This window comes from Xiphias gladius, chromosome 12, assembly GCF_016859285.1.
Source record: "Xiphias gladius isolate SHS-SW01 ecotype Sanya breed wild chromosome 12, ASM1685928v1, whole genome shotgun sequence".
NCBI classification, from domain to species: Eukaryota; Metazoa; Chordata; class Actinopteri; order Istiophoriformes; family Xiphiidae; genus Xiphias; species Xiphias gladius.
The window spans coordinates 6578538-6605000 of record NC_053411.1 but is presented as its reverse complement, the minus strand read 5'-3'; the positions used below and the strand labels follow the sequence as shown (position 1 = coordinate 6605000).

At 42.3% G+C, this 26463-nt stretch overlaps 1 protein-coding gene across 3 annotated transcripts; it reads left to right on the top strand.

The window, feature by feature from the left end:
- Nucleotides 1-4578: 4578 nt before the first annotated feature.
- rcor2 (REST corepressor 2) lies at nt 4579-23283 on the top strand. 3 transcript variants are annotated; one of them, XM_040141389.1, is made up of 14 exons: nt 4579-4592; nt 10251-10376; nt 12404-12460; nt 13883-13963; nt 14418-14470; nt 14620-14781; nt 14909-15033; nt 15458-15524; nt 15716-15955; nt 16553-16630; nt 16958-17015; nt 18355-18422; nt 18725-18886; nt 19970-23283. In XM_040141389.1, exons 2-14 carry the CDS (start codon nt 10253-10255, stop codon nt 20327-20329), a joined length of 1635 nt encoding a protein of 544 aa, XP_039997323.1. In that variant the 5' UTR covers nt 4579-4592; nt 10251-10252; the 3' UTR covers nt 20330-23283. The 3 variants fall into 3 exon arrangements, with proteins under 3 accessions (XP_039997323.1, XP_039997322.1, XP_039997324.1); XM_040141388.1 differs by lacking the exon at nt 4579-4592 and adding an exon at nt 6076-6297; XM_040141390.1 differs by lacking the exon at nt 4579-4592 and adding an exon at nt 6898-7006.
- The last annotated feature ends 3180 nt before the right edge of the window (nt 23284-26463 follow it).

The following is a 26463-nucleotide window of genomic DNA, read 5'->3' as shown; positions in this document are numbered from 1 at the left end:
GAGAGTGCAGGAGGGAGGAGAGAGGCAGAGGGGGGAGGATGAGAGAGGGAATCAACAGATGCAGTGTGGAAAGAACCAGTGGAGAATGGTGGATGAGGATGAGGCCTCTCTCAACACAGAGAGCCCTGCAGCACAGAAATTCAAAGCATAGACTGGACATCCTCTCTACATGCTGCAGCTATTCTACTGTGATGAAGTGTTGTACAGTATATCCACATTTGGTTGGAAAATGTCTTTTATCTTTCTGCTGTAATTGTTCATTTATACCTGTGCAATAACTGAAAATGATTTATGGCTGATTACATTCAACCTCAGGGAAACCCTATCACAAACACTGGCCCTACAGCTTTCATATCTGATGGTGATCCATGAACCAAACCTGCATCATTTCCACTGAAAACCCTTAAAGAACTGAAATATTCTGGATTTAAGTGGAGAGTTTAAGCCTCGTTTTATGGTTTAAATCCCTTTTCACAGACTCTTATGTTCCCATAATAGCGCAATTCTAGGAGTGCTAGATTATAGCAGAGAGTATCAGCTGCTAGCAGTAAAACATCTTGATATTAAAGATGCTTTGTGCACTGCTAGCAGCAGGGCCTAAGATGGCAATATTGTTCTGGGGCTTATCTAAACAACTACTGGCCAGGTTGCCATGAAAGTTAGTGTGGATATTCGTCAAGGATAAAAATGCTGACCTCCAGACTTTTCAGGTCAAAACTTCCCCTCTGACAAAAAGTTGGCTGGATTTCCATGATATTTGCACTAAAAAGCCTATTCATGATTCTTGATCCCCAGAAGATAAATCATGATGTTTTTGGTGACTACCCAAGCTTTCCACCATAGCCATTTGGCCAGAATTTCCATTTGAACCTAAGAAACATTAGGATCTGTCTGGCAGATTGCTTTAACATTTATTGAGGCCATGGCCTGACCCTTACTTTACATCTTAGTTCCAATGCTCGTAGGCCTTGAAATAAAAATAAAAAAATTGTCAGTGTATCTTTTTTCCCCCAAAACTTTTATGATGTGGGTTATAATGAACACTGCAGCTTACTGGGACCGCTAGTGGGCCTTTAGATTTTTGCAGTGTAAACCATTTCCATATTAACTGTATGCAGTAAGCACTACATACTAATTGTCTTACTATACTGGTTTTACAGTTAGTACACACAAAGCAACATACTTTGCCTGTTCATTCTAACAGCAAATTATACAGTACTGCCAATGTATATTTTTTTCAATTTATTAGCAGCTCTTCCATTTCCTTTCTGCAATGCATTGTGGGGAAAATAGCATGTATCAACAACATACACAAAAATCAGTTTTTGTTTTTTTTTTTTAGTATTCAAACTTACTTTTTTGAGTGTACTGGATTTTGTTAATTTTCCAGTTTGAACACACTACAGACTAAAAATATGCATATGCATAATAGTATTTATAATAGTAGTATACATAACATGAAGAAATAATGTGTAGTATGGAATTGGGACCCTGCACACCATTGTACAGTATTGGGGAGAGCAGCTATAACTGATATTTCCAAACCTCAGAATACCACAATGGACTGTGGAGCATCAGGAAAAAAAAAATCATTACGATTTTAAGTACATTTTTTCCTTTAAAGATTATTGGCCTTGAAGCCTTGGAGACATACATTTTGCAAAAAAGGGCTAGAAATCTATTATGTAAGAGTTCCTCATCTTTGGCACACATGATGGCATGGCAAATACACAGTTGTCTAAGTTGTAACTTCCAGCAAGTGAGCATTGACAGATACACAAATCACTTGAATGATGTATTAACTTTTCTATCCTAATATAATTTATATGAGTTTGAATTTACGTAGCTTGATAAATTAAAGTCCTAAATGGCTATAATGAATCATATGTTGTATTATACAGTACAACTTCCGTGATGGTGTCTTGGCAGTCAGTGTGCAAAAATCATAAAATAATGAGTTGGGACAGGCAAAGGGCCTCATTTCATTGTGCCTATATTAAGGTGAGTATTTCAATACACTACATTTAGACATGCATGATGGTCCTCCAACTATGACTTAATGAATGCAGCAGCAGGAGTTCATTCTATCATGACTGATTCTAGACCATGCATCTCCTGAGATAACAGAGAAAGTCGGAGACTTCACAGGAGGGAGGGATGGATGGATGGGAGTCGGGCTGAGGTGTAAAGGATAAAAGAGAGTTATGTGGAGATGTGGGGGAAAATGGGGAAATGAAGGAGGGAGACAGCAGAGGAGACAGACAGGAGTGAGCTGAAGTGAGAGTGGGAGGGACACTGACTTCTGAAAGATCGAAGAGAAACCGAGCGCAAAGAGGAGGAAAGGGAAGGGAGAGAGAGACGGAGTGACGAAAGGAGAGGAGGACAGAGGAAGAGGAGGAGGAGAGGGGAGGACAGAGAGAGGAAGAGGAGGAGGATGAGAGGAGAGAGCTGAGAGCTGAATAGAGAGGGGGAGGAGGGGAGAGATGTAGCAGTTGTTCATTAGTGAGGTTGTGTTAGGGACTGGAGGACCGAGCAAGAGAATAGTCAGTGGAATGGTGAGTTTCATGGACACTGACTAATGAGAGGAGGGGAGGGGAGGAGGTAGCAGGGGTGAAAATGAGAAGAGGAAGGGGGAGGAAGAGTAGCAATTGGGGGGGCTGGAGGTGAACGAAGCGAAATTGCTTTAGTGTGTCACCGTAGGGGGAGGATGGGGGGAGGGGAAGGGAAGAATTTACACGTACGCACACACACACACACACACATACACACACACACACACACACACACACAGTTGAAATCGAAAGCGACGTGAGAGAGAGAGACAGGAAGGAGGAAGAGGAGAAGGAGAAGGAGAAGGAGAAGGAGGGGTGAGGAAGGAGATGAAGGAGGAGGGAGGAGGGAGGGAGGCAGGAAAGACACAGGAGAGGAGTCATCACTGGAGAGAGGAAGTGAGGGGGGTGTGGAAGAGCAAGGGAGGGAGGGGGAGATATATTAAAGAGGGGAGGAAAAGAAAGGAGGCAAAGGAAATGGATGGGGGGAACGAAGGGAGGCAGGGGGAGAAGAAGAGAGAGGAGGAAAGGAGGAAAGACAAAAAATCAAGCAGAGGGAACAGACAGAGAAGAGAGAGGAAATGGGGTAGGAGGAGGAGGAGGAGAATTAGGGCACATATTCGGGAGGTGGAAAGAAGAGGGAGGAGGGAGGAACTGTTGGAGAAGGGAAAGACAGAGGAGCAAAAGGAAGGAGATACAAATAAGGAGGAGGCAAATAGAGGGGGTGCAGAAAGGAGCAAGGAGCAGAAGTGTGGAGAGAAAAAGGTGGATGACAAACAAGAGAGGAGATGGAGATAAGGTGGGAAAAGGAGAGAGTGATAAAAAAGGAGGTGGGGGGAAAAGGAGGAGATGGTGAAGAGAAAGTAGAGAGAGAAAAAGCTGGAGGAGTATGTAACAGACTGTTACATGTCAGCGCAGGCACTTGTGAAGGTAACAGCAGACTGTGTGTGTGTGTTATTGTGGGGGTTATTGTGCTTATTGCCAGCATCAGGTGTGAGGAATCCAGCCTCAGCAATCACTGAAACACTCCCTATTCTGCTCACACACACACACACACACTATTCCACCTGTGCACTCACACACATTCACAGATTGACACACACGTAGAGGCACAGGGCAGAACTCTATGAATTGTTCGACATTTTTAATTAAAAAAAAAAAAAATATATATATATATATGTATAAATGTAAAGTACATTGGGGCTATTTATCTGAGTCACCGTCAGGTCACGGGCAAAGTCACGCACGCTCTTGGAGACACGTGCACTCTCTCACGCATACACACACACACACACACACACACACACACACACACACACACACACGCACCCTCGGTTCAATTGTTTCCCACTCTCCTGCCCTCTTCTCCACCATGCATACATCAGTACAAGTCTGGACAGCCTGGCTCAGCACGGAGATGCACAGTTGACGAATCCCTCCGCCGACACACTGGCAAGTAGTCCCTAATTTATGGGATTTTGATAGATGGCAGATTAAGAGTCTACAACAGATAGTGGCTCCATAAAATGCAATCGCCTTTTCTTCCTCCGGCTATTTAAACGAGATCCCCTGCAAATGATGATCATAGTGTGAAATAGCAGGTAAACAGATTAAAAAACTGATTTTTTTTTTTTAAACCCAGCCTTTCATTAGGGAGACTTTAAAAAAAACAATCTTAGGTTTCAAATGACATGTTAGGCAACAGAAATCCGACAGCAGGAGTAGGCTACACTTAATAGTTTTGCAGGACTACTTTTTGTCAATCCAAACGGCTGGCTGGGAGAGGCGAACGCATCCGGGCGGATGTCCACCTCACTTTTCTCCGGGTGTTGTCCGTCTCCCCGGCACACACTCGCACTCACGGCTGCTTCCATCTATCCATGCAGTTCACTTCATTGTACTGACTGTGTTCATCAATTAGGCAAGAATTAAGCCGTTTTAGTTTCAGCAGTTCTCTCTCAGCACTTCCGAGGGGATTATAAGCCGCGGACAGAGGCGCAGATAAGTTTTGAGTGCGGGAAAGCGGAGGGAATCGAAACACAGGTACAGTGTGACTGTTATCTCGACTTCCAACTATTAACGTTACTAATGTAACGCGACGGTACTAGCCGCAAGCTAACTGGCTAACGTTAGCATCCCAACGACCAACTAGGTTTGACTTCAGATCGCACTTTGGTGAGGAGGGAAATATCGCCTGCTCCTTATTGTTCGGCGACCAGAAATTACTCGGAGGGTTCCAGCTGTGGCAGTTTGCAGCTAGATGTCCCGAAACAAACCGCCAAGTAGAGTTCTAATAACCCAGAGAGCGAGTTTTACTCCATGCCAGCAGCAGCAGCAGCAGCAGCAGGCATCGGCGTTAGTAGTAGTAACAGCAGCAGCAGCAGCAGCAGCAGCAGCAGCAGCAGCAGCAGCAGCAGCAGCAGCAGCAGCAGCAGCAGCAGCAGCAGCAGCAGCAGCAGCAGCAGCAGCAGCAGCAGCAGCAGCAGCAGCAGCAGCAGCAGCAGCAGCAGCAGCAGCAGCAGCAGCAGCAGCAGCAGCAGCAGCAGCAGCAGCAGCAGCAGCAGCAGCAGCAGCAGCAGCAGCAGCAGCAGCAGCAGCAGCAGCAGCAGCAGCAGCAGCAGCAGCAGCAGCAGCAGCAGCAGCAGCAGCAGCAGCAGCAGCAGCAGCAGCAGCAGCAGCAGCAGCAGCAGCAGCAGCAGCAGCAGCAGCAGCAGCAGCAGCAGCAGCAGCAGCAGCAGCAGCAGCAGCAGCAGCAGCAGCAGCAGCAGCAGCAGCAGCAGCAGCAGCAGCAGCAGCAGCAGCAGCAGCAGCAGCAGCAGCAGCAGCAGCAGCAGCAGCAGCAGCAGCAGCAGCAGCAGCAGCAGCAGCAGCAGCAGCAGCAGCAGCAGCAGCAGCAGCAGCAGCAGCAGCAGCAGCAGCAGCAGCAGCAGCAGCAGCAGCAGCAGCAGCAGCAGCAGCAGCAGCAGCAGCAGCAGCAGCAGCAGCAGCAGCAGCAGCAGCAGCAGCAGCAGCAGCAGCAGCAGCAGCAGCAGCAGCAGCAGTTCAATTGTTTCCCACTCTCCTGCCCTCTTCTCCACCATGCATACATCAGTACAAGTCTGGACAGCCTGGCTCAGCACGGAGATGCACAGTTGACGAATCCCTCCGCCGACACACTGGCAAGTAGTCCCTAATTTATGGGATTTTGATAGATGGCAGATTAAGAGTCTACAACAGATAGTGGCTCCATAAAATGCAATCGCCTTTTCTTCCTCCGGCTATTTAAACGAGATCCCCTGCAAATGATGATCATAGTGTGAAATAGCAGGTAAACAGATTAAAAAGCTGATTTTTTTTTTTAAACCCAGCCTTTTATTAGGGAGACTTTAAAAAAAACAATCTTAGGTTTCAAATGACATGTTAGGCAACAGAAATCCGACAGCAGGAGTAGGCTACACTTAATAGTTTTGCAGGACTACTTTTTGTCAATCCAAACGGCTGGCTGGGAGAGGCGAACGCATCCGGGCGGATGTCCACCTCACTTTTCTCCGGGTGTTGTCCGTCTCCCCGGCACACACTCGCACTCACGGCTGCTTCCATCTATCCATGCAGTTCACTTCATTGTACTGACTGTGTTCATCAATTAGGCAAGAATTAAGCCGTTTTAGTTTCAGCAGTTCTCTCTCAGCACTTCCGAGGGGATTATAAGCCGCGGACAGAGGCGCAGATAAGTTTTGAGTGCGGGAAAGCGGAGGGAATCGAAACACAGGTACAGTGTGACTGTTATCTCGACTTCCAACTATTAACGTTACTAATGTAACGCGACGGTACTAGCCGCAAGCTAACTGGCTAACGTTAGCATCCCAACGACCAACTAGGTTTGACTTCAGATCGCACTTTGGTGAGGAGGAAATATCGCCTGCTCCTTATTGTTCGGCGACCAGAAATTACTCGGAGGGTTCCAGCTGTGGCAGTTTGCAGCTAGATGTCCCGAAACAAACCGCCAAGTAGAGTTCTAATAACCCAGAGAGCGAGTTTTTACTCCATGCCAGCAGCAGCAGCAGCAGCAGCAGGCATCGGCGTTAGTAGTAGTAACAGCAATGTAAGCGTGGGGAAAACAAAAGGACCTCAAAGTCTGACACACAGAACTGCTCAGGAAAGCTGTGAAAATATAGATTTCAGTTAGCAAGCGTGGCTCAGATAAAACGCCATCATCCACCACCTCATATTTTTTTGGGTGAGGTTTAATAATGAACTAATTTATAGAAAACCAATATTGGAGCAATTATGAAATGATGTTTAAAATGGATCGCTCGTAGGAATATTACACTATTACCTTTACCAAATAAAAAACGCCACAATAAGGGCACTCTGAACTTGCTCCTCAGATCCACGAGCATATTATTAGTCACTTTAGGACTATTGTTGTCAACGTTATTTGCCAGGATGAGTCAAAAATGAAGCATCAACAAGGAGAGGTGCGTCAAACTACCCGTTTAGAAGTGTACAATGTAATATATATATATATATTTAAATCTATTACGTTAAACGTAATAAACTATGATTGTAGTATTCATTGTTTCGTGTACAATAATGCACAATCGTGTCAGATTTCCAAATATTGTAAGTTTAGTGACAAAAAGTTGTAAAGGCTTTCCATACGCTAGTCAGAGGTTGCATAAATTAATCACTAAGCTTAAGTGGGTGGCTGAGCAATACGTCTTACTAAAAATGGACCCTGCACAGCAGGCAGTCATGTATTTTAGTATTAGCTCGTGTGGCTCGTAAAAAGTTGATTATTCTGTCGGAGATCGAGGCTACCGTCGCTGCGTCCGAGGCTACCACAGCCCCCTCAAACTCTCCCTGAAAGTGAACCGGAGCGGCATTATACAGCTGCTCATCCTTTGTGGCTGTAGCTTCAGCGATTCCCCAACTTAAATACATCGAGATAGACTTAAATGGACAGAGATACGTCTAGGTTGGGAAAATGCGATTTTCCCGTGAAGTTAGACGGGACAGCTGTTGTAGTTTTGGGGGCCAACGGGAGCAGCGGCAGACAAAGACCCCCAGAGGGCCTCAGACACTTGTATTGTCTACCCAGAGTTTGGTAGATGTGATTTAATCTCTCGGGCTGCAAAGATTGCCCCCCCCCCCTCCAGCAGCATAACTGTTCATGTTTAATATGAGAGATTGAGCCCGTCTGTCACACTCAACTCCGCGTCCCTGCTTTTGTTCTGGCCGCAATTCAAGTTAGTAAACTGGAGATGAAGTTGCTGATGTGATAACGATAGAACGCAAGTGTAAGCGTTTTAAATTCTTAGAGCCTAATTGGTGTTTAGACCCCGAAACCTTCACAGATACCGATGTCTTTGTTTGTGGTCACCTGTCGTTTGTAACTGCACTGTTTGTGGACGAGGAAGGAGTTTTGATGGGTTGCTTTCGACCGTGTGGACCGCTGTGTCCTGAGCTGACCGTCTAGTCTTTTGTGCAACTCTGGGACTCAGTGGCCCGGAGATACAGAAAGAGAGAGAGAGAGAGAGAGAGAGAGAAAGAGAGAGAGAGGAAGAAAATGAGGCATGGCCACGTAATAATATGGTACTGACTGTGGATGACACTTAAAATGAGAGCCCCCTTCATGCAGGAGGGCTCTCATGTTATCCATGGCACGTTTTTGCCACGTTGTTTTCCAGATGCTGCCACTTGTCAGTTGTTATGTGCATGTGTTTGCTTGTGAGTGTGGATACGTGTTTGATGGTTTTTAAGGCTTCTCCTGGCTTTTAGAGGAGTTGATGTTGCGGTTATGGACTGTCTTGGCATGTATAAAGAGGTGTGTGTGTGTATGTGTGTATGTATGTATGTATATATATATATATATATATATATATATATATATATATATATATATATATATATATTATGATGCCAGGACATCTTAATAGTGTAATTAGTGTAAAATTAGTGTAAAACAACTGAGAACCATTTTCATTTTAGATTGATTTTAAGATTTTTTTCTCTATAAATCATTTGGGCTATAAATATCAGAAAATAGTGAAAAATGCCTACTATGATTTCTTGAGGACCAGGTTAACATGTCACACACCTTGTATTGTCTGACCAATATTCCAAAACCCAAATATATTCATTTTGCTTTAACTGAACACTAAGACAACCAACAAATATTATGAGAATTTTTGGCATTTTTCTGTCAGTTCACTAATCGATTAATTGACTAATAGTTTCAGCTTTGAAAATGGTAGCATGCCAGAGAAATCGATTTCTTTTTCATTGTCAAAATTTGTCTGGTTAGTGTGCTACCTTGTTGCCGTTAAAAGTAGCATTCTGAGTGTTAGTGTTTATTAGGGCTTATTTTCTGAAATGATCAATTATATTATGTTATGTGTTTTTATAAAGTGTCATTAATAGTGTAAAATTGCCAATAACAATTTTCTAAAGCCCAAAGTGACATAAAACTCTTTAAAAACTAAAGATATTCAGTTCACTATCACTTAAGACAAAGAAAAGCAGCGAGTGACGAAACAAGGGAATGTGACATTTTTGACTGAAAAATAACAAAAATTATTAAGCAAGTCCACTACAGGTATGCACCGGTATGAGCTGCCTGATCACAATCTGCTCCAATACTGACTTTGTTAAGCCGATCAGGTATCGGCCAAAGCGTGATCGATCCACAATAAATAAAGTTTCTTCATCAGTGTCATTATAAAATTCATTGTTGCTGCTTACAGTTACATTCATTCAGTCACGACGGGCTGTCAGCTCAGCTTTTAGTACCACAGCCATCCCCGGCCTCATGTTACCTTACATAAAAATGAGTTCCAATGACTTCCACGCTGTGAGGTTTTGGAGTGTTTAAGTATGTGAAAAAGAGAGCATCGGTAAGGGATCAGTGCTCCTTATCGCGTAGATGCCCCTGAGTTGAAGCACTAGTGGCGGTATCAGGAGCGAGAGAGTCAGATTGACGCATCCCTAATTGTTTATCAAAATCGTTACAGATTACTTTTCTGTCTGTTGAAGAGTCATCTGAGCTTTGTTTCTTAAAGCATGGTCCAGCTTGCTAGCCCTCTGCTCTGTTTAAGAGCGGACGGCTAGTAAAGGACTAAAGTTAATCAGTTTGGGTCCTGTGATGAACAAACTGAAGAAGTGTCTGTGGATTATGGGTGGTTATGCTCTTGAGATCAATACTTGGCAGAGTAATATCAGAATTTAAACTTGGGCTGGAATCTAGCTATTAGTACAAGATGTGTTTTATGTCATGGCATCTTCATCACCTAATGTCCGACTCAATTGTTGCCAGTGCAAGGTCATTTTGATTTGAGAGATACCACTTTATAAGGTGATGCTGAGAGCTACTGAGTGATAATGAGGGCCAGGAAGAGATGACTTGAGTTGTTGAGTGTGTGAATGAGTTCTCTGTTGTACTGTATGTACACTAGTGTTTGGAAAATACACTCAGCTCAAGGGAAAATAATGGGAATACTTCCAAGGTAGCAGCATAAGGTACTGCTCTACTTTACAAGAGTGAATTAGCTTTTATAGGGTTTCAAGTAAAAACACATAGCAATCAACTTACTAAAAACCGTTTTATGGGTGATTGAATCATACAAAATCAGATCGATTTGTCTGATTGAATCAGATAGAAATATTGTTAAATGCTAGTGTAAGTGTTGAATTTTAAATTTAGGGTTTGTTTGCTTTTTGCAGAGATGCCCTCAGTGATGGAGCGCTCGGGGGCCGGGGTCCTGTCCAGGAGCAGAGCTAAGACCGTAACCAACGGCAACAGCCAACCACACTCTGAGGAGGACAGCAGCGATGAAGAGCACGCTCATGGTAGACACATACATGATGTTAAACTGAAGTATATTAAACTGACTTCTGAATTAAATTCTCTCCCTAATTGAGAATTGATTTAACATGTAGCTACTTAATATCCTGGTTTGCTATTCCAACATGAAGTGTGCACAAAGTGTTCTTACACACAGACATTTCCATTGTACAGATACATCATGGCAGCTGTTCCGGTTGCATTCATCGCATTGCTGAAGTGTTTCTTTAGTCCCTGCACAATGCTGTCCTCTGTCGTCCCCTCCATCTCTCCTCCACGCCTCTTCCATCCTTATCATCCTCTGCCCACATACATCTTTACTTCCTCAGTTCTCTCCTTTACCCACTGATTGCTGGTGATCGTTCATTTTCATAACTATTATCTCACCATACACATTTTTAGATCAAACACAGCAATATAACTGGAATAGTTGGGGATTGTTTTAAAGGCACTTCACTACCCAGATTATTGAAACTACCACATTCATCCCCGCTACTACCTTCTCCATCCTTCTTCAGTCTTCAAGTCATCTCCTCATCTTCTTCATCAATCTGTCTCATTTTTTTCTCATTTTTTTTCTCAGCCAGTGTCTCTTATCTTGCCTCGGTCTTTCCTTCCATCCATTTTTCTTTCTTCTTTTTGGTTCCCCTTCCTGCCTCTCCCCACCTATTTCTTACAATCTACTCCAGTTTCTATCATCCCCTTCTCCTCCCTTCCTGTCCTCTGTCCCTGTGGAAACAGTAATCTGTCTCTTCCTCCTCCCGGTCTGCTTCCCTGCTTCTCTCATAGTCTCTCTTCATTCCTCGTTTTCTACTCTCTCTCTCATCTCTTTTATTTCTTGCTAGCTTCACCACAGCACTAATTACTTAATGTCTGCCATCCGCTGTCACACTTCCCTCTTTATTTCCCTCCAACTGTGTGGGTTTCTGCCATTTGGATGCAATATGGATAAAAGTGTTATCATGATAAAAATATCACAGGTAGTGCTATTATTACGATATATGCTATTTCTGAGTTTTTATTGTTCTCTTGTATAAAGAGATAAATTATATGCTGTGAATGAGAACTTCCTGCTGCTTTGGTAGAACCAAACAGCTCAAAAATCCAAATAAGTAGTCATTCAGGCTGTTGAAGGAGGTCTCTATTAGTGGTGGTTATCAGCCAAATGTGTTTTCTATCATTGACCTGGAAGTGTTTTCAGGCGGTGTGTTTCTTGACATGAGGACTTAAGAACTGTTTGCACTGTTTAAAACTAATTACATATCCTCAGGGTTTCCCGCAGTTTTTCATAGTGGAGGCGCCCCGCCTCACTTGAAATAAAGAGGGCCTCTGCTAAAACATTATTACATATTTATACAAAATCGAGCAGTGGCCACATATTTAATGACTGAGGCGACTGTTTAAAACGTCATCTAATAACTACATAAATAAGATGATTTGTATCAGGATCTGTCTGATTCACCTCAATAGGTGAATAATTGATTGATAATTAGGTTAGCAATAATTAATCAGTGTAGCACGTTAATGGTGGGAAAAAGAAAAAAACTCTTTACAAGTGTATTAAAAGTAGAGACAAACAGCCCAATCAGTGACAATCAGGTGCTAATGTGTGAGGGGAAAAAAAACTTTAGTGCTGATATATTTAGTTTTTGGTCACAGAAAAAAGTTACCTGCATGTAACTCCAGTTCTCTGAGTTCATATGTAGTCCTCTAACGGACTTTGCTATTGCTGAGGCAGAGCCTTGATAGGGTAAACCAATAGCGAAGCCTGTTAGAGGGCTTAGCACATACAAAACAGAAGATGCTCATCATTCTCAGTTGTTTATTCTGTCACTCTATAGATTACTCTCTTCTGTCTCTTCTGCTAGCTGTGTTCTTATGATCCTGTCGATCCAGCTCTGCAACCTCTAGGGAAATTTCTGCCTTGTTACTGGAATATTTGTCCTTCTTCCTCTTCTCTGTCTTTATCGCACTTTATCTATTTCTCTTGAAAGTACTGTAGAATCTTATGTTCATCTTGTGTCTCTTTCAGACAGTATGATAAGAGTGGGAGGAGATTACCAGGCTCAGATCCCTGAGTTCAAACCAGGTAAGCTGGCATAGAGGAAAGAATGGGAGACAAAGAGCTGAGTAGAGGACCTTGAATTGGAGGAAGGAGGGGAATGCAGATGATGAGAGAAATGAAGGTCAAATGACCAGTGTTACTATGGAAATCCAGGAAAATGGAGAGAAGGGAAAAGAACATTTGCAAAATATCTAAAGTGATGTGTTTCTCTCCCCCCTAGTTGTAGAGTTTTCTTCCAGATGTTTTAACCTGCCTGCTTAAATGTTAAATCATAATTTACAAAGTTTATTGTGGGAATAAAAAACACAAAAACAGAGCCATTCATCTCGTGGCAATAATCGTACCATCAGTTACATAGTCATTCGGGCAGCAATGAATCAGGTTGAACATTTCTGAAATTAAGCAAAAATGTATGTGTTGTGGAAGTCATAAAATAATTCAATTTTGGGAATTGCAAAAATGATTACATGTAACACAAGAATGATGCTTCCTCCACACAGCTTGGATTGACAGGTTTACATAAATGATCAAGGTATCTGTGGGTTAAAGGCCTTAAATTAATCCAATAAAGATGAAGTTGACGTCTTAAGAGTTAGAACATGTGTTAAATAATTAGTATTACTTGTGACATCAGTTTTTGCGGAAGGTGTCAAGTCTTTGTTTAATAAATAAAAGGGTTAGCTCTGCAATATTCAAACCCTTTATTTTATTTATCAAATCTACTTCAGTAAGCACAAATGGACCTCCGATATATTTTTTTCTGATGTTTCAGAACAGTTTGTAGCTATGCTGAATCACAATAAAGCTAGTTTGTCAGCCTGTTTTTTTTTTTTTTTTTTTTAATTTTGTTTGAGTACAAATTCATGAGGAATGAAAAGGTTTAAAGAGTCTGAAATTGTGCTTAGTGAGATGGACTTATACCTTGTATGAGTAGTAGATGTAAAGTAGCTAAACACAGGGGAAACAATTACCATAATCTCTAGAAAGAAAAAAGTAGTCCCACAACGATCAAATTGCACCAGTTGAGGGTAGGAGCAGTCAGACTTACCTCTCTTAAGGTCTTTTGGCTGTGCACAGGTGCTGAATCCTCAAAAGAATTCACTGATTCACATTCACTGTGTCTTCCTCCCCTCACATGTCACTGTCTCCTCCTTGCCTTTCTTCCTACTAAAGCTGGAGCTGAAGAAGTAGTCTAGACAGAATAAAACATGCAAAGCAGAGGGAGGAAAAAAGTAAAAGTTAATATAAGGTCGATAAGTAGACGGGGAGAGAGAGAGATATAGGGAACTGAAAGATTTTAAATCATTGAGGAGGGAGAGGCAGATGAGGGAGGAGAGGAGGCACTCAGAAATGATGTGACTGAGTGAAAGAGGGATTCAAATATAAGTGTAACCGCCATGTATGGATCTAAAGTCTGAAAATGTCTGGTTTTGGTTTCATTCCCAGACAGTCCAACCCGTTACAATGAGAAGGACCAGAGGAGCATGTTGGTGTGGTGTCCCAACAGTCAGCTCTCTGATGCAATGTGTAAGATGCGCGCGCGCACACGCACGCACGCATGCACACACACACACACACACACACACCTTACATTAACTGGCACAAGCTTAACAACTTGACCTTCAGTTAAGTGGCTATATGTTGACTGGAGAATAGTAATTAAAACTTTGATTCTTTCTGTCTCTTTATGTACACCCACTTGCTCTCTTCACCTCCATCTTTCCTGTCTATCCCTCATTTATGTAAATTTAAGTTTTATCTTATTTTTTGTCTTTTTATTCATCATTTGCACATCTCCTTTCTCTACCTCGCCATTTTTGTTTACCTTCTCTGGTTTTCCTATCCAACTGTCCTCGCCATAATATTGTGCTACTTGCCTTTGTCCTCTTTTTCTTGCCCTCAATTTTTTCATTTCTCCTTTTACTGATATTTACCCGCTCTTACTTCCTTTTAAAACCATTTTTGTCTCTCTTTATTCTAGTGGACGAGTACATCCTGATGGCTAAAGAGAAACATGGATACAACATGGAGCAGGTTAGTTTCATCTTTCCATATTTTCCTTAAAACCTTCATATAAACTACATAGATAGATGTATATTTAAAATGTATGTATATTTCCGTCTTCTGACTTGACACACTCCTCCATTTCCTGGCTATGCGTCTGTCTACGCCGTTCCCCTCAGGCCCTAGGCATGTTGTTGTGGCACAAACACGACGTGGAGCGTTCACTGGCCGACTTAGCCAACTTCACCCCCTTCCCGGACGAGTGGACGGTCGAGGATAAAGTGCTGTTCGAACAGGCCTTCAGCTTCCATGGCAAGAGCTTCCACCGCATCCAGCAGATGGTGAGAGAGTGGGGGAGTAACATGAACACCCCACCGGTATATTTAGCACAGGATGCATTGTCTTTTTTAAAATCATTTTTTTTTATATTTAGTACTCAATTTATTGATTGTGTGTGTTTGTGTGTAGCTTCCAGACAAGCTGATCTCTAGCTTGGTAAAGTACTACTACAGCTGGAAGAAGACCAGGACCAGGACCTCAGTCATGGACCGACAGGCCAGGAGGCTGGTCAACAAGAGAGAAAAAGATGACAGGTATGAGAAACCATGAAACTTTAATGGTCCCCCTGGGGGAAAACTGAGCATGTTGGGAGAGGAGTCGGAAGACTGGGATGAATAGAGGGATGGACCGAGGGAAGAATGAATATTAGAAGAAGGGTTGAGCAGAAAGAAAACATAAAATGCTCCCAGAAACTACTCACCTGAGATCTGACATTTACAAAACTCTTTTGTTAAATGACATTCGATAAGCATGTCATCCTGAGGAAACAAAAGCCCCATGAATATAAATGAGATCTTTTTGATATTTTTTCTCGTCATTTTCAGCTGACATAATTGAGAATATCAGGAATATTTTTTTGATAAAATCAAACATAGTTTTAATTTAGAAAATTAGATGTGGACAAAGCTTAAGCATGTGTGTGTTTGGTTTAATTGATTTTTTTTTTTTTTCTTGCAGTAATGATGACATGGAGGAAGGAGACCCCGGCAGTGACAGTGACTTTGAGATTGACAACAAGAAAGAGGTGAGCAATAGAAAACTTAATAGCGGTTGTTTGACTGACCAAGTTAGTTTGCATGATCATATGCCCTTCAATTTCAACTTCATTTATTATGCATAAATGTAATGCTGCCTTCTTTTTGCTGTTGTTGTAAAAATGTAACATTTTGCCTGAAGCTCATTTCTAATATTTGTGCGATCTCTGTGTTCATGAAGGCAGTCAAACAGAACCCCAGCAGCACCAGCTCCGACAAGGCCACCCCGAGTCGCTCTGGGCCGGTAAAGAAGGAGAATATCGGGGCTCAGTACCGCCACCATCCGCTCAGAGCCCGCCGCAGGCCACCCAAGGGCATGCACCTGGACCAGGGAGACATCATGTCCCTGTCAGCCTCTCACGATGCCGGGGTGCTAACTATACGACAGCTGGACACACAGTTGGTGTCACTCAAGAGACAAGTATGTATGATTGTTTTGAATCTGGCCTTTAATCACATCTTTGGTCATCTGATTATAACTATAAAGCGTAAATGCACTTAAAATACACTGAGGGTCTAATTAACCAAACTACTATACTTCTACGGTTCCATAGGTAGTTTCAATGAAAATCAACAGGATTTTAATGTGTCTGGAACTATGTAACGGTCAGTAAAGGGGAAAATGTAACCCCATCTACAGAGCTTTATAGTGCAACAATATCAGTTGCTTTGTTTTTTACTGTTAGTAGGAATGTACCACAAGCAGGTTTCAACAATAAAAAAAGGTGAAAAATTGCTCCAAGACAACCAGACTTACAGGTCATACAGCGTAGAAGAGCTGGTGGGAACAACATTACCAGAAAAATCATACTGTGATATATATATATATATATATATATATACTATTAGTGTTCACATTTTAAAACTGGTGACTAACTGCATGTTTAATGAAATGGAAGATTCTTTGTTTATGTACTTCGAACTAAAGATTTTTGGTTAACGGTAACAGTGCTACCAGCCAAAAAATGTACTTACTACAATCTCCCCTCTCTTTCTTTCCCTCCACTCTTTCTCTCAGGTTCAGTCTATTAAACAGAACAACAGTAGTTTGAAACAGAGCCTAAATGAAGGCGTTGACACTTTTAAACCTGCTGAGGTAAATCTTTTTTGTACAGCTTTCTTTTTTCATTCCTGTCTTTCTACATTTTCCTTCCTTTACATCCCCCATCTATCCCCACTTTGATTTTAGTTTCCTGACCGTATTCACTTTTCTCCATCCTTGATCTCTCTTCAGTTTGTCCCTCTCCTCTTTCATTTAGTCACTCTGCCCTTCCCAACTCCCTCCAGATATAGTTTCACCCCTTGTGGGACTGAGATTAGTCTTAATCAGCTCTTTGCTCTTATGCTGTCATTTTCACCTCTCTCTCCTCTTCTTTCTCACCACCCACTTTAACCCCCTCACACTCTAATCCCCCCCTCCCAGCCTGCCCCTAAGATGAACTCCCGTTGGACCACAGAGGAGCAGCTCCTGGCTGTGCAGGGTGAGTAAAGGCTCTAGCAGCATCTTCTTTCCCCGCCTACAGAGTCACCTCGTGTTGCTAGCTCAACTCTTTGTACCTCACATTCACAGGGATAAATCAGACTGTTAAACACATTCATATTCATATTCACACACAGGAACTGCCTGTACTGCATGTTTCAGCGCTGTATAAGTATACAGTATCTCTCCTGAATTATTACTCCAGAAGCAACTGCTGAATACTTAAAGTGTAGCTTGGGAAATCTGAAATGGATAGTTTGTGTCACTCAAATGACTTCTTGCTAGTTTGTTTTTTTTTGGGGTGGGAATGGCTGGAAAATTATCCTGCGTCCACCAAAGGAACTTTTCCCACATTTTGACTGGAGGAATCAGGGAATACATTTTGCCAGTAGTATTGATATTATGCCAAAAGGGAGACATTTATTGTTAAGTTTATTTACGTTAAAACAAAACTACAAATAGTTTGAAGTTCCGGGCCTGTCTAAAGAGAGATAAAGAGGAACAGTGTGCGAATGAGAGATTGGCATTTGAAGAAAGAAGTGAATTAATTAAGAGGAGCAAAACTTAATTTGCTATTTCATTCTATGCAGGTATGTCCTAAAGCCCAAATAAATAACAAAAACACTCAACAGATTGTCAGTATGTGTCTTTTGCATTCCTTTGCTACATCTGCTTAGAATGTTATGTTAGAAGGCTTTATTCAGATGACAACATGGCATATAAATTACAAGAAAGACTTATTTTTGGAAAAAGGAATAACAGGTGATACTCACTGAGCAAATGTGCCAGTCAAGTTTCCCATAACTGTCAATTGACAATTAAAATTAGATCAATTTGAGAACCAGGGAGTTAACTTAGTTGGAAAAATGAGGAGTTAGAAGAGCATAGACTTAAACCTCTAGTGCTAATCCACTAGTTGGGTCAAATTTAAGGTTAAAACTCTTCCCTTTCCCTTAGCAGCTGCATTCAGTGTGCCATTGAGCAAAGCATTTAGCCCCTATCAACCGCAGCTGTGCTGTGCTAACAGTAGGAGAGAAAGCAGAAGCTGAAAGGTATGAATGGGTGTAATGATGTGAGTGTGAAGCAGGTCAGGCCTGTAAAACAGCAGGTGCACTCGCTCACTCGACCTCAGATGAAGGTTAACAGAAAGCACGCGCGTCAACAAGCCAGCTCACTCTACATTCGCTCTCCCTGTGTTTCCTCTGATGCACACTGCACCATTTCTTTGACAGGCAAAAAGAAAGCAGCTGTTTTTGCAGCCCTTTAAGGGCAATGAAATGGTTGTCAGTGATGCACAGACACAACAGTAACCGAGTGCTTTTCTTCCGTTTCCTTTCCAGCTATCCGTCGGTACGGTAAAGACTTTGCAGCCATTGCAGAGGTGATAGGGACCAAGACACCAGCTCAGGTGAGCATCCTCTTTCTCAGGTCAACTCGGGGAATGATTTGTGAAAATCACCTCTCATCTCTTATTCTGAACTTCCATCCAGCAGTTTACTCTCAGTGAGCTGCCTATCAGCTTGTCATCTCCTCTCCAATTTCTCCTTCATCCACACATCTAGATAAGCATTTGTCTTTATGGGATAACTATAATGTCCATTATCCCTCCTTTCATTTATCTACCTTCCATTCTCAGCCTCTGTGTCCTTGAACGCAGCACTGTCCTCCATCATTTCCTCTCTGACTCTCCATCTTTCTCTTTTGGTTCAGGTGAGTTCATTCTTCGTGAGCTACCGACGCAGGTTCAACCTGGACGAGGTGCTGAGGGAGTGGGCGGCTGAGCAGGTGGCCACCAGCCGAGATCAGAGAGACCCCAGGAGGAGCGGCGAGGAGATTGCAGCAGCTACAGATGGAGGTGCAGAGGAGGATGAGGTGAGGCTTGACAGAGGACACCCGTGATATTACAGACACCTGCAATATGCTGACCAGAGAGAGTTTCAGTACTAATGCCTCGAAAGTCAAACTACCTTTTTCTAAAATACCATGTTAGTGTTTTTTCCTAAAATACGTTGATTACTCTTAATGGACAAAAATTCGGTTCACAAAAGAGATTTAAATTGACACGAATACAACATTACAACCAGGTTTTCAAAATGTTTGACAAAATGCAATATTTTATCTTAATCCAGTGCCGTCTCCATATTTTTTTGAAACACAGTATATTTAATTACCTTCCAGTCTCTAAACCTTAATGATAGTCCTAAACAATTTCTAAAATAATCAGGAAAACTTGTCCTTTATCACAAAGAATAATTGTCTTTGACATGGCTCACCGGAGCGCTATTTGGGGGACTATTTTCAACTGCGGCTTAATACACGTTTGGTGCTCTAGAGAATATTTCGGGCAGCAGGACAGTGTATGTGGGACTGATTGAAAATAACCTATAGTGTGTGCGGTGATGATAATGATGGAGCATGTAACCTCGTACAACAGTGTAGCTCTTCCACGTGTTTTAATAGTTTTTGGATAACAAGAGAGCTCTTTGGCACAGAGGCTAAGATATTTCAGGCTTTGACTATGCAGGCTATACTTGGTAGTAGGGTCAATTCACTGTTGGTTCTGGGTCTTTTTATAGAACGTGTCAATAAAAAAACTACAAATTATCGCCAGCCGTATCCTTTATTATTTATAAAAACTATAAAGCATGCTTGTCACAAGTTAACTTTGATGGACGGTTATTCATAGTTCAACAACACTTGAAGAAGGGGTAAATGAAAGATGTAGACACAAAATGGCTCGGAGCTCATGAGTATATTTACCAGACGGAGCAGGTGGTTGTAATATTTAGTTCTCTTCTGTGTCGTCTGCTGGGGTTTAAAGCTGAATATCTGTCTCTTCGTCATCTGTCTCTCTTCACTTTTCGCCTCCGGTTCCTTGAACTCCCTCTCCCTCCACCTCTCTTGTCTTCTTGTCTCCCCTCTCCTTCACCTGTCTCGTCTCTTCTCTCCCCTCAGGTCAAAATGGAGGACTCTCCCTCAGAGGCTGCTGGCAGCTCCTCTCCCCCCTCCTCCACCCAGACCCCGTCTTCTCTCTCCCAGCCTCCTCCGCTGCTGCGCCCCGCGCCTCCCTCGGCTCCCCCCAGCCTCCTCCGTCAGCCTCCTCCTCTCCAGACACGCCCACTCCAGAACCGAGCGCCCCACAACCACCCTCCACCTCCGCTCATCCGGCCCGCAGTGACCTCCTCCTCCTCCTCCTCCTCCACCGGGAGCTCCAGCCTCAGGGCCTCTCCTCCCAGCTCCTCCTCCTCCACTGCAGCAGGGCAGATGCCTCCTTCGCTGGTCGGGCTCAAAGTGGAGCAGCCCAACTCGCACTGATAACACACACACAAACAAACACACACGTGACAACAGGGGTAGAAACACACCAACAAACAAAGATTAGCATGCAGACGAACACAAACACAGTGCTTTCTCTTTTCTCAGAGAAAATTCCTTCATCCTGTAACTCCATCGCTCCTAGCTTTTGTTCCCAGGACACGCTCAGGTCCCTAAGCTAACATCACAGCTCTTAAAACATGGCAGGAAGAGTGTGAGGGCTCCCTCAACAAGTCCGCTTTGTAAGACACTGATCTGAAGCCCCTTTACTGTACTGACAAACACCTACCTCCAGACCATAACTCTCTAGTGTAACACATACACGCACACACACACACACACACACACACACACACACACACACACACACACACACACACACACACACACACACACACGCTGGTAACTCAAACTGAACACTACCTTCACAACCTCCCTGAAAAAAACAAAGAGAGACACTGGATCATCAAGCTCTTGAAGAAAGCCATGACCACAGAGAGCAAACCCACCTGCTCGTCTCCATGGCAACTGCTGAACATCTGGACTGCGGAGGAGTGTGGTTGAACACACACGCACACACACATGCACACACTATATATTTAAATATACATCTATATATATCTATATATATAGATGTATATATATCTCTATACTGTAGGTTCCACTGGGCAGGTATCAAGTCATCCCAACAGCCTTCCGGAAAAACAAATGATGAATAAATGAGGGAAAGAAAAGATGAGAAGAACGGAGGGAGAGTTTGTCCACATGTGAGCTCCTCCTGAGAGGTTGCGTAGATTAGAAGATCATTGTGATGGGTGGAAACGTTGTGAAGAAATTCCTTTTGAGCTTGGCTTTAAAACTTGGACCCTCAAAGAGGAGCAAGAAGGTACTTTTTCAAAGAAACGGTGCTTTGTAATCAAAGCTGTGAGCTTTTTGCTGTGGCTTTTAATGGTTGAAACTGTTGGTTCAGAATTGGGCAAAAATGGAAAAAGAAGAGCAAGAGATCACACGTCTCGCTCTTCTCTCATAGCCATGTATTACTAGTATTTACTGGAGTGATGTTTTCCTTATTTTTTGACTAGACTTTAAAAGGTGAGCCATAGGTAGGCAGTTAGTTACTGTAAGTAGTTTAAATGGTGCATACTTTATTACTATTATTATTATTATGATAATTATTGACTGAGCACTAAGGAGAAAAAGAGCCTTTTAACACGTGTGACTGGACGTTGTGTCACACTTCAACAAGACATTTTGCCACAGCTCATTTTCACTGGCCCAGTGTTGAAGTCCACTGCTTATGTCGGTTAGTTTGGAGGAAGAACGCAGCAGAGCGAAAAAACAGCTTCTCTGTAATGTGTGTGACAGGACTGATTTTTAAACTTTTCTGAGATTAGTTTTCTGACCTACAGATTTGTGTAAACTGAGAAAGAAAAGGAAATGTCCTGCCAAAGCCTGCTAACGCTTTATAAGCACATTGTCGGACATTGTTTTTACACGTCTCCAGTTAAGCTGTTGCGCATCAGAGATGAGTCCGACATTTTACGGTGTTGGCTTCCTTCCTAAATGTTAAGACACAAGAGGTTGGCATTTTGGGAAATTTGGTTACTCACTTTCTTGCCTGCTCTGAGCGGTCATTATGAACTTAGCGTAGCACAGTGAAAACTGCTAGACAGCTAGCCCGGTTCTACCCAAAGGTAACAAAATCTGCCTAACAGCAAATCTAAAGCTGTAATTAACACTTTTCTTTTGTTTAATTTGTAAAAAAAAAATAAAACAAAAAAAAGGACAAGTTGACTTTTTTTTTTTTTTTTTTTGGTGGCCAGACCATTTCTACTTCTCTTCAGTGAATCTCAGCTGGTTGCCAGGCAACTCGTCCCGACCAAGAAACCCTAAAATGAAGGGTTGTCGTTTTCACACTTCGGTCCTACAGATTAAACAAATGAAATACAACATGTTAATTAGAGGGTTTTAGTGGAGCTGGTACAGGAGCCTAAGTGTTTCCCTCTGTTTCCAGTCTCTGTGCTGGCCGGTGGTGGTCGAGTGTTAAGTTATCTCAGCACGACAGCGGATAATGTCTAACTATTCATTTAGGTTAACGTTTCCGTAGGAAACCCAAAATAGCACCGGCCGGTTGAGATGACGACGATCCAGTTCAGTAGTTTGTCAGCCAGCATGTGATAGTCAGTCCAAAAGTGAATTTACAAAGATTTGATGACAACTCGGTGAAGCCGTCTGAGTCCAGTTAAGGCAGCCTTCTCTCTTGATAGTTCAAAGTCCTGTGCTGTCCAGGCACAGAGGGACGCAGCCTGAATGGTCAAAGGGCACCTGGAAGAGGTTTTGCTGTAATGTAAGCCAGTTGATTAATTTTGACAAAGAACCTTCAGGAAATGCTGCATTTTCCTTCCCAGCTCTGCCACAGTTTTTCTGCCTCTGAAATTCTCCCTGCTAGTGTTTAGGGCTTGTGTGTTTATTGCCTCCTTAGGTTGTGATATCAGGCAACTTCACAAACAAATGTAGATGACTAAACAACATCTTTCTGTGACACCTTCATTACTTGCTTCAGATTTTTTTTTTTTTTTTGGATATAACCTGTTAGTCCCATGCTGAATCTTGCCTCCCCTCACATTCCAGTTGCCTGTTTATCACTGCCTTCTCAAGCCGATCTGGGATAACAAGTCATGTATAAACCTTTCTTTAAACCGTGTTCACTGCTGCTCTCACATCCCCTGCGTTTGTTAGCAGAGGCCTTCAGCGTTCACTTTGACGTGGCACCGACTGGGAATTGAGGCAGCCCATCACTACATTTGGCTTTAAAGTGACTTGCCTTTTGAATTTGCTTGGACTTGTTTTCTTCCATCTGTTCCTTTTTTTTTTTTTCAAAAACTGCTTGTGTGTTCTATATGTGAGAAGTTGTTTACATTGTGGAAACTGAACTGTTTGTGTTTGACAGATGTTTGGGGTTTTTTTTAGAATAAAGAAATGACCAAATAGTACTTTGTCAGTTACTTATTTTGAAGCAGTTTATCCACACACACCATATTTAACGTTATCCACAAGTCTAGGGTCTGGATCTCAACATAAACCAAAAATTGTGATTTTTCTTTAATCACAGAATGAAGGGGCAAAAAATATCAAAGTCTGAATTATGTAATATTAACCTAATTAATACCTACAAGTGTGTAGTGTACAACTGCAGTTTGGGCTTCGTGAGCACATCATCTGTTCCCAAATGCCAAACCTTGTCAAAACACCATCTGTTGACTCCCAACAGGTTCAGCCACCTGCAGCTCCCACATTCCTGAGCAGGGCTGGGGACACAAACACTTTACCTGTGCACGAGTGAGCCTGTCTACAGGCTGGAAACGCACAAGAAACCTTGGGCAGGTGGGAAATGGCCCTAAAGTTGAAGGATCTACAAAGACTGGCCCCTACTCGGTGAACCTGAACATAAACTGGCGCTTATGAAATGGAGGTACATGGTATACAGTTCTTTTGAGACTAAATCCCGATTGAAATGCCTTCGATTCATCAGGTCAAACAAATGACACATCTGGCTGCATCAGCAACACTGACAAAGTGGAGGTTTCATCTTTCATGTAGTTAAGATGTTTTTTAGGGAAACTAAGTCGCAGGAAATGGACCCCACAGAAAGGATCCAGTCTGACACGTCTGCGGGGTTTTTAACCGTTGTATCATTTAGGTAAATGTGTTTGTTCACAAGGGTAGATTACTCTTCCAGGCAGAGCAGGCAGTGACCCCAAAACATCCCACTCTGAGCTCGATTTTGGTCATTTGACTGACTGCACCACTTACATCAAGTCAAAATTTCATCCAAGGCGGGTCCTGTGTTATGAGCTAATTTCGTGGTCCTGTTTGGTAGAGGGGTCAACGGGTGTCAAAGGTTCTAAGACCTTAATTATTTTAGTTGATGCTGTGCTCACATTGTACATATTCCTAAATAGTGTTTAATCAAACTGCCACTTCCTGACACACACCCGGGCACAGGTGGTGCTAATTTATTTCTAGAGCAGGGTTAAAACTAAGCATCATTTTCATTATCGGTTAATCTTGATTAATTCTTGATTAATCGATTAATTGTTTGGTCTGTAATGAGAAAAGTGAGAAATGTCCATTTCAGTTTAAAGAGTGTCTGAGGGGAGGTTTTCATGAGACTTATTTTATTCCTACCAGCAGTCCAAAACCCTAAATATTTTATTATCGACAAGGTAAGGCAAGTAAGAGCAGCATTGTTTCTGGGTTTCATCTATTTTCAAAAAAATTAAGAGTACAAGTGATTGACTGTGCAGGATTTTTGGTTATTTCCGTTTCCGATCTGATACCCCTGTCTCTAAGACCATCTGAGGTGCCAGAACTTTGTAGTAAGTCTTACCTGCTGGGTCAACAGGGGCCCCTAATACCTTAATGCAGCCATGGTTGTTCAGCATGATTAATGCTGACAGTCACATTGCCTGTACGCTGTATACCCCTTTCAACAATTATCCTACCCTGGAATTAATATCATAAGTGCGAGATTGTCTGAAATTGTTAAAAACAGTAACATTTATAAATTTCATTATTGCAACAATACTTATTACACCCCTGAAAGCGACCAAACTGTGGGTTTCATACTTTCAGACTTCCACATGTGCACAGGATACATAGTCATTTAAATGACTTTTCTCTCACAGCGCCCCCTTGTGCCAATCCGGGGCGCCAGCTGATACAGAGGCTAAATATTTCAACGGGCAGCAGGTTTTACCTCCATTTTTATAGTCAACCTAAGACACAACCATTATTCATACGAGCTTTCAGCAGGTGAAAAATCCGACCCGTCTTGAAAGCTGGTTGCACCAGACACTGATACTTGTGGTAGACGGTTTGATAGGATTGGAAACGAATAGTTAACAAAGCAAATTCAAGTCAAGATCCATTTAGAAGCTGTTCTGGAGCTTTCAGTTATGTCACACGAACATCATGCTACAAAAAGTGGGCTTTGTCGACTGATAAAAATTTGCAACAACGAAAAAAAAAAAAAAAACTATATTGAATAACATTTCCAAACTTCTGGTATTGACAAATTCAAAAACGGGCTTTCAAATAGCTGAGCAGCAAGTCTCCTTTTTTCTGAAAGCTATTAAGCTGTTGCTCCAGCTATTTTTCTCTTATTTAGGGAACTAGTGTGGCGTCGTGTTAAAAATGCGAACAGGAGTGACAAGACAGAACAGGGAATGACATTTAACTATACCTATTGAATAGTGTGTAAACATGCTGAGCCCATGAGTTAACCCTGGCTTGGTGTGACTCTTGGGCAGAACAGAGGTCTGACGAATGGGGAAAGTGGCAGCGGCTCGGCTGTAGACTCCATCTGCTGATGAAGACAGTGATATGACTGAGAGCCTCGTAACAGCTACTAAATGGACCCTGTGGAGAGAATCTGTCCTGGAAGAGCAGAAGGTTATGCAACTTTCCAGCATTTATCTTACTTTCCACATAATGGATTTCAGAGTCAGACTATCATTATATCATTGTTTTTATTACTATCATTGTAATTTTTCATCATTTTGTCTTTGCACAAAAAAAAAACAAACAAACAAATAATACATTTTTCAGGAGTTGATCACCCCTCCCAACCCCAAAAACCCACCACTACAGTTACAGTTTGCTCAAAACACATTTAAAATCAATGTAAATTACAGCAATGTAAAACGAAATGATGTAAAATAAAATCAACCCTGAAAGAGATAATATAACAGCAACAGCCAGAATAATAATTAGATTCCAATACCCAGCACCTTAATACAATGATCAACTTTTAAAGAAAAATCTGACGTATTAAAAACTGAAAGAAAAAACGACAGTGTGTCATTGTGGTAGAAAGAAAGAAAAGTGTTAAGTTAGGTACAACCAGCTGACGGGACTCAGCCTTGTCCCAATTCTCTAACCTGTGTGTGTGTGTGTGTCTGTGTGTGTTTTCATTTCTTCTGCTCCGACAAACTGGAGGATCAAACGCACTGAGACAGACAAAGCGAAAAGGAAGTGACTTCTTCTGGTTTGTGGTTTTGAGCATGAGCATGTTTTCTCATACGAGAAACGTTTTGACAAAGAAGTCTTTCCTGCTTTCTATCTCAGCTTCA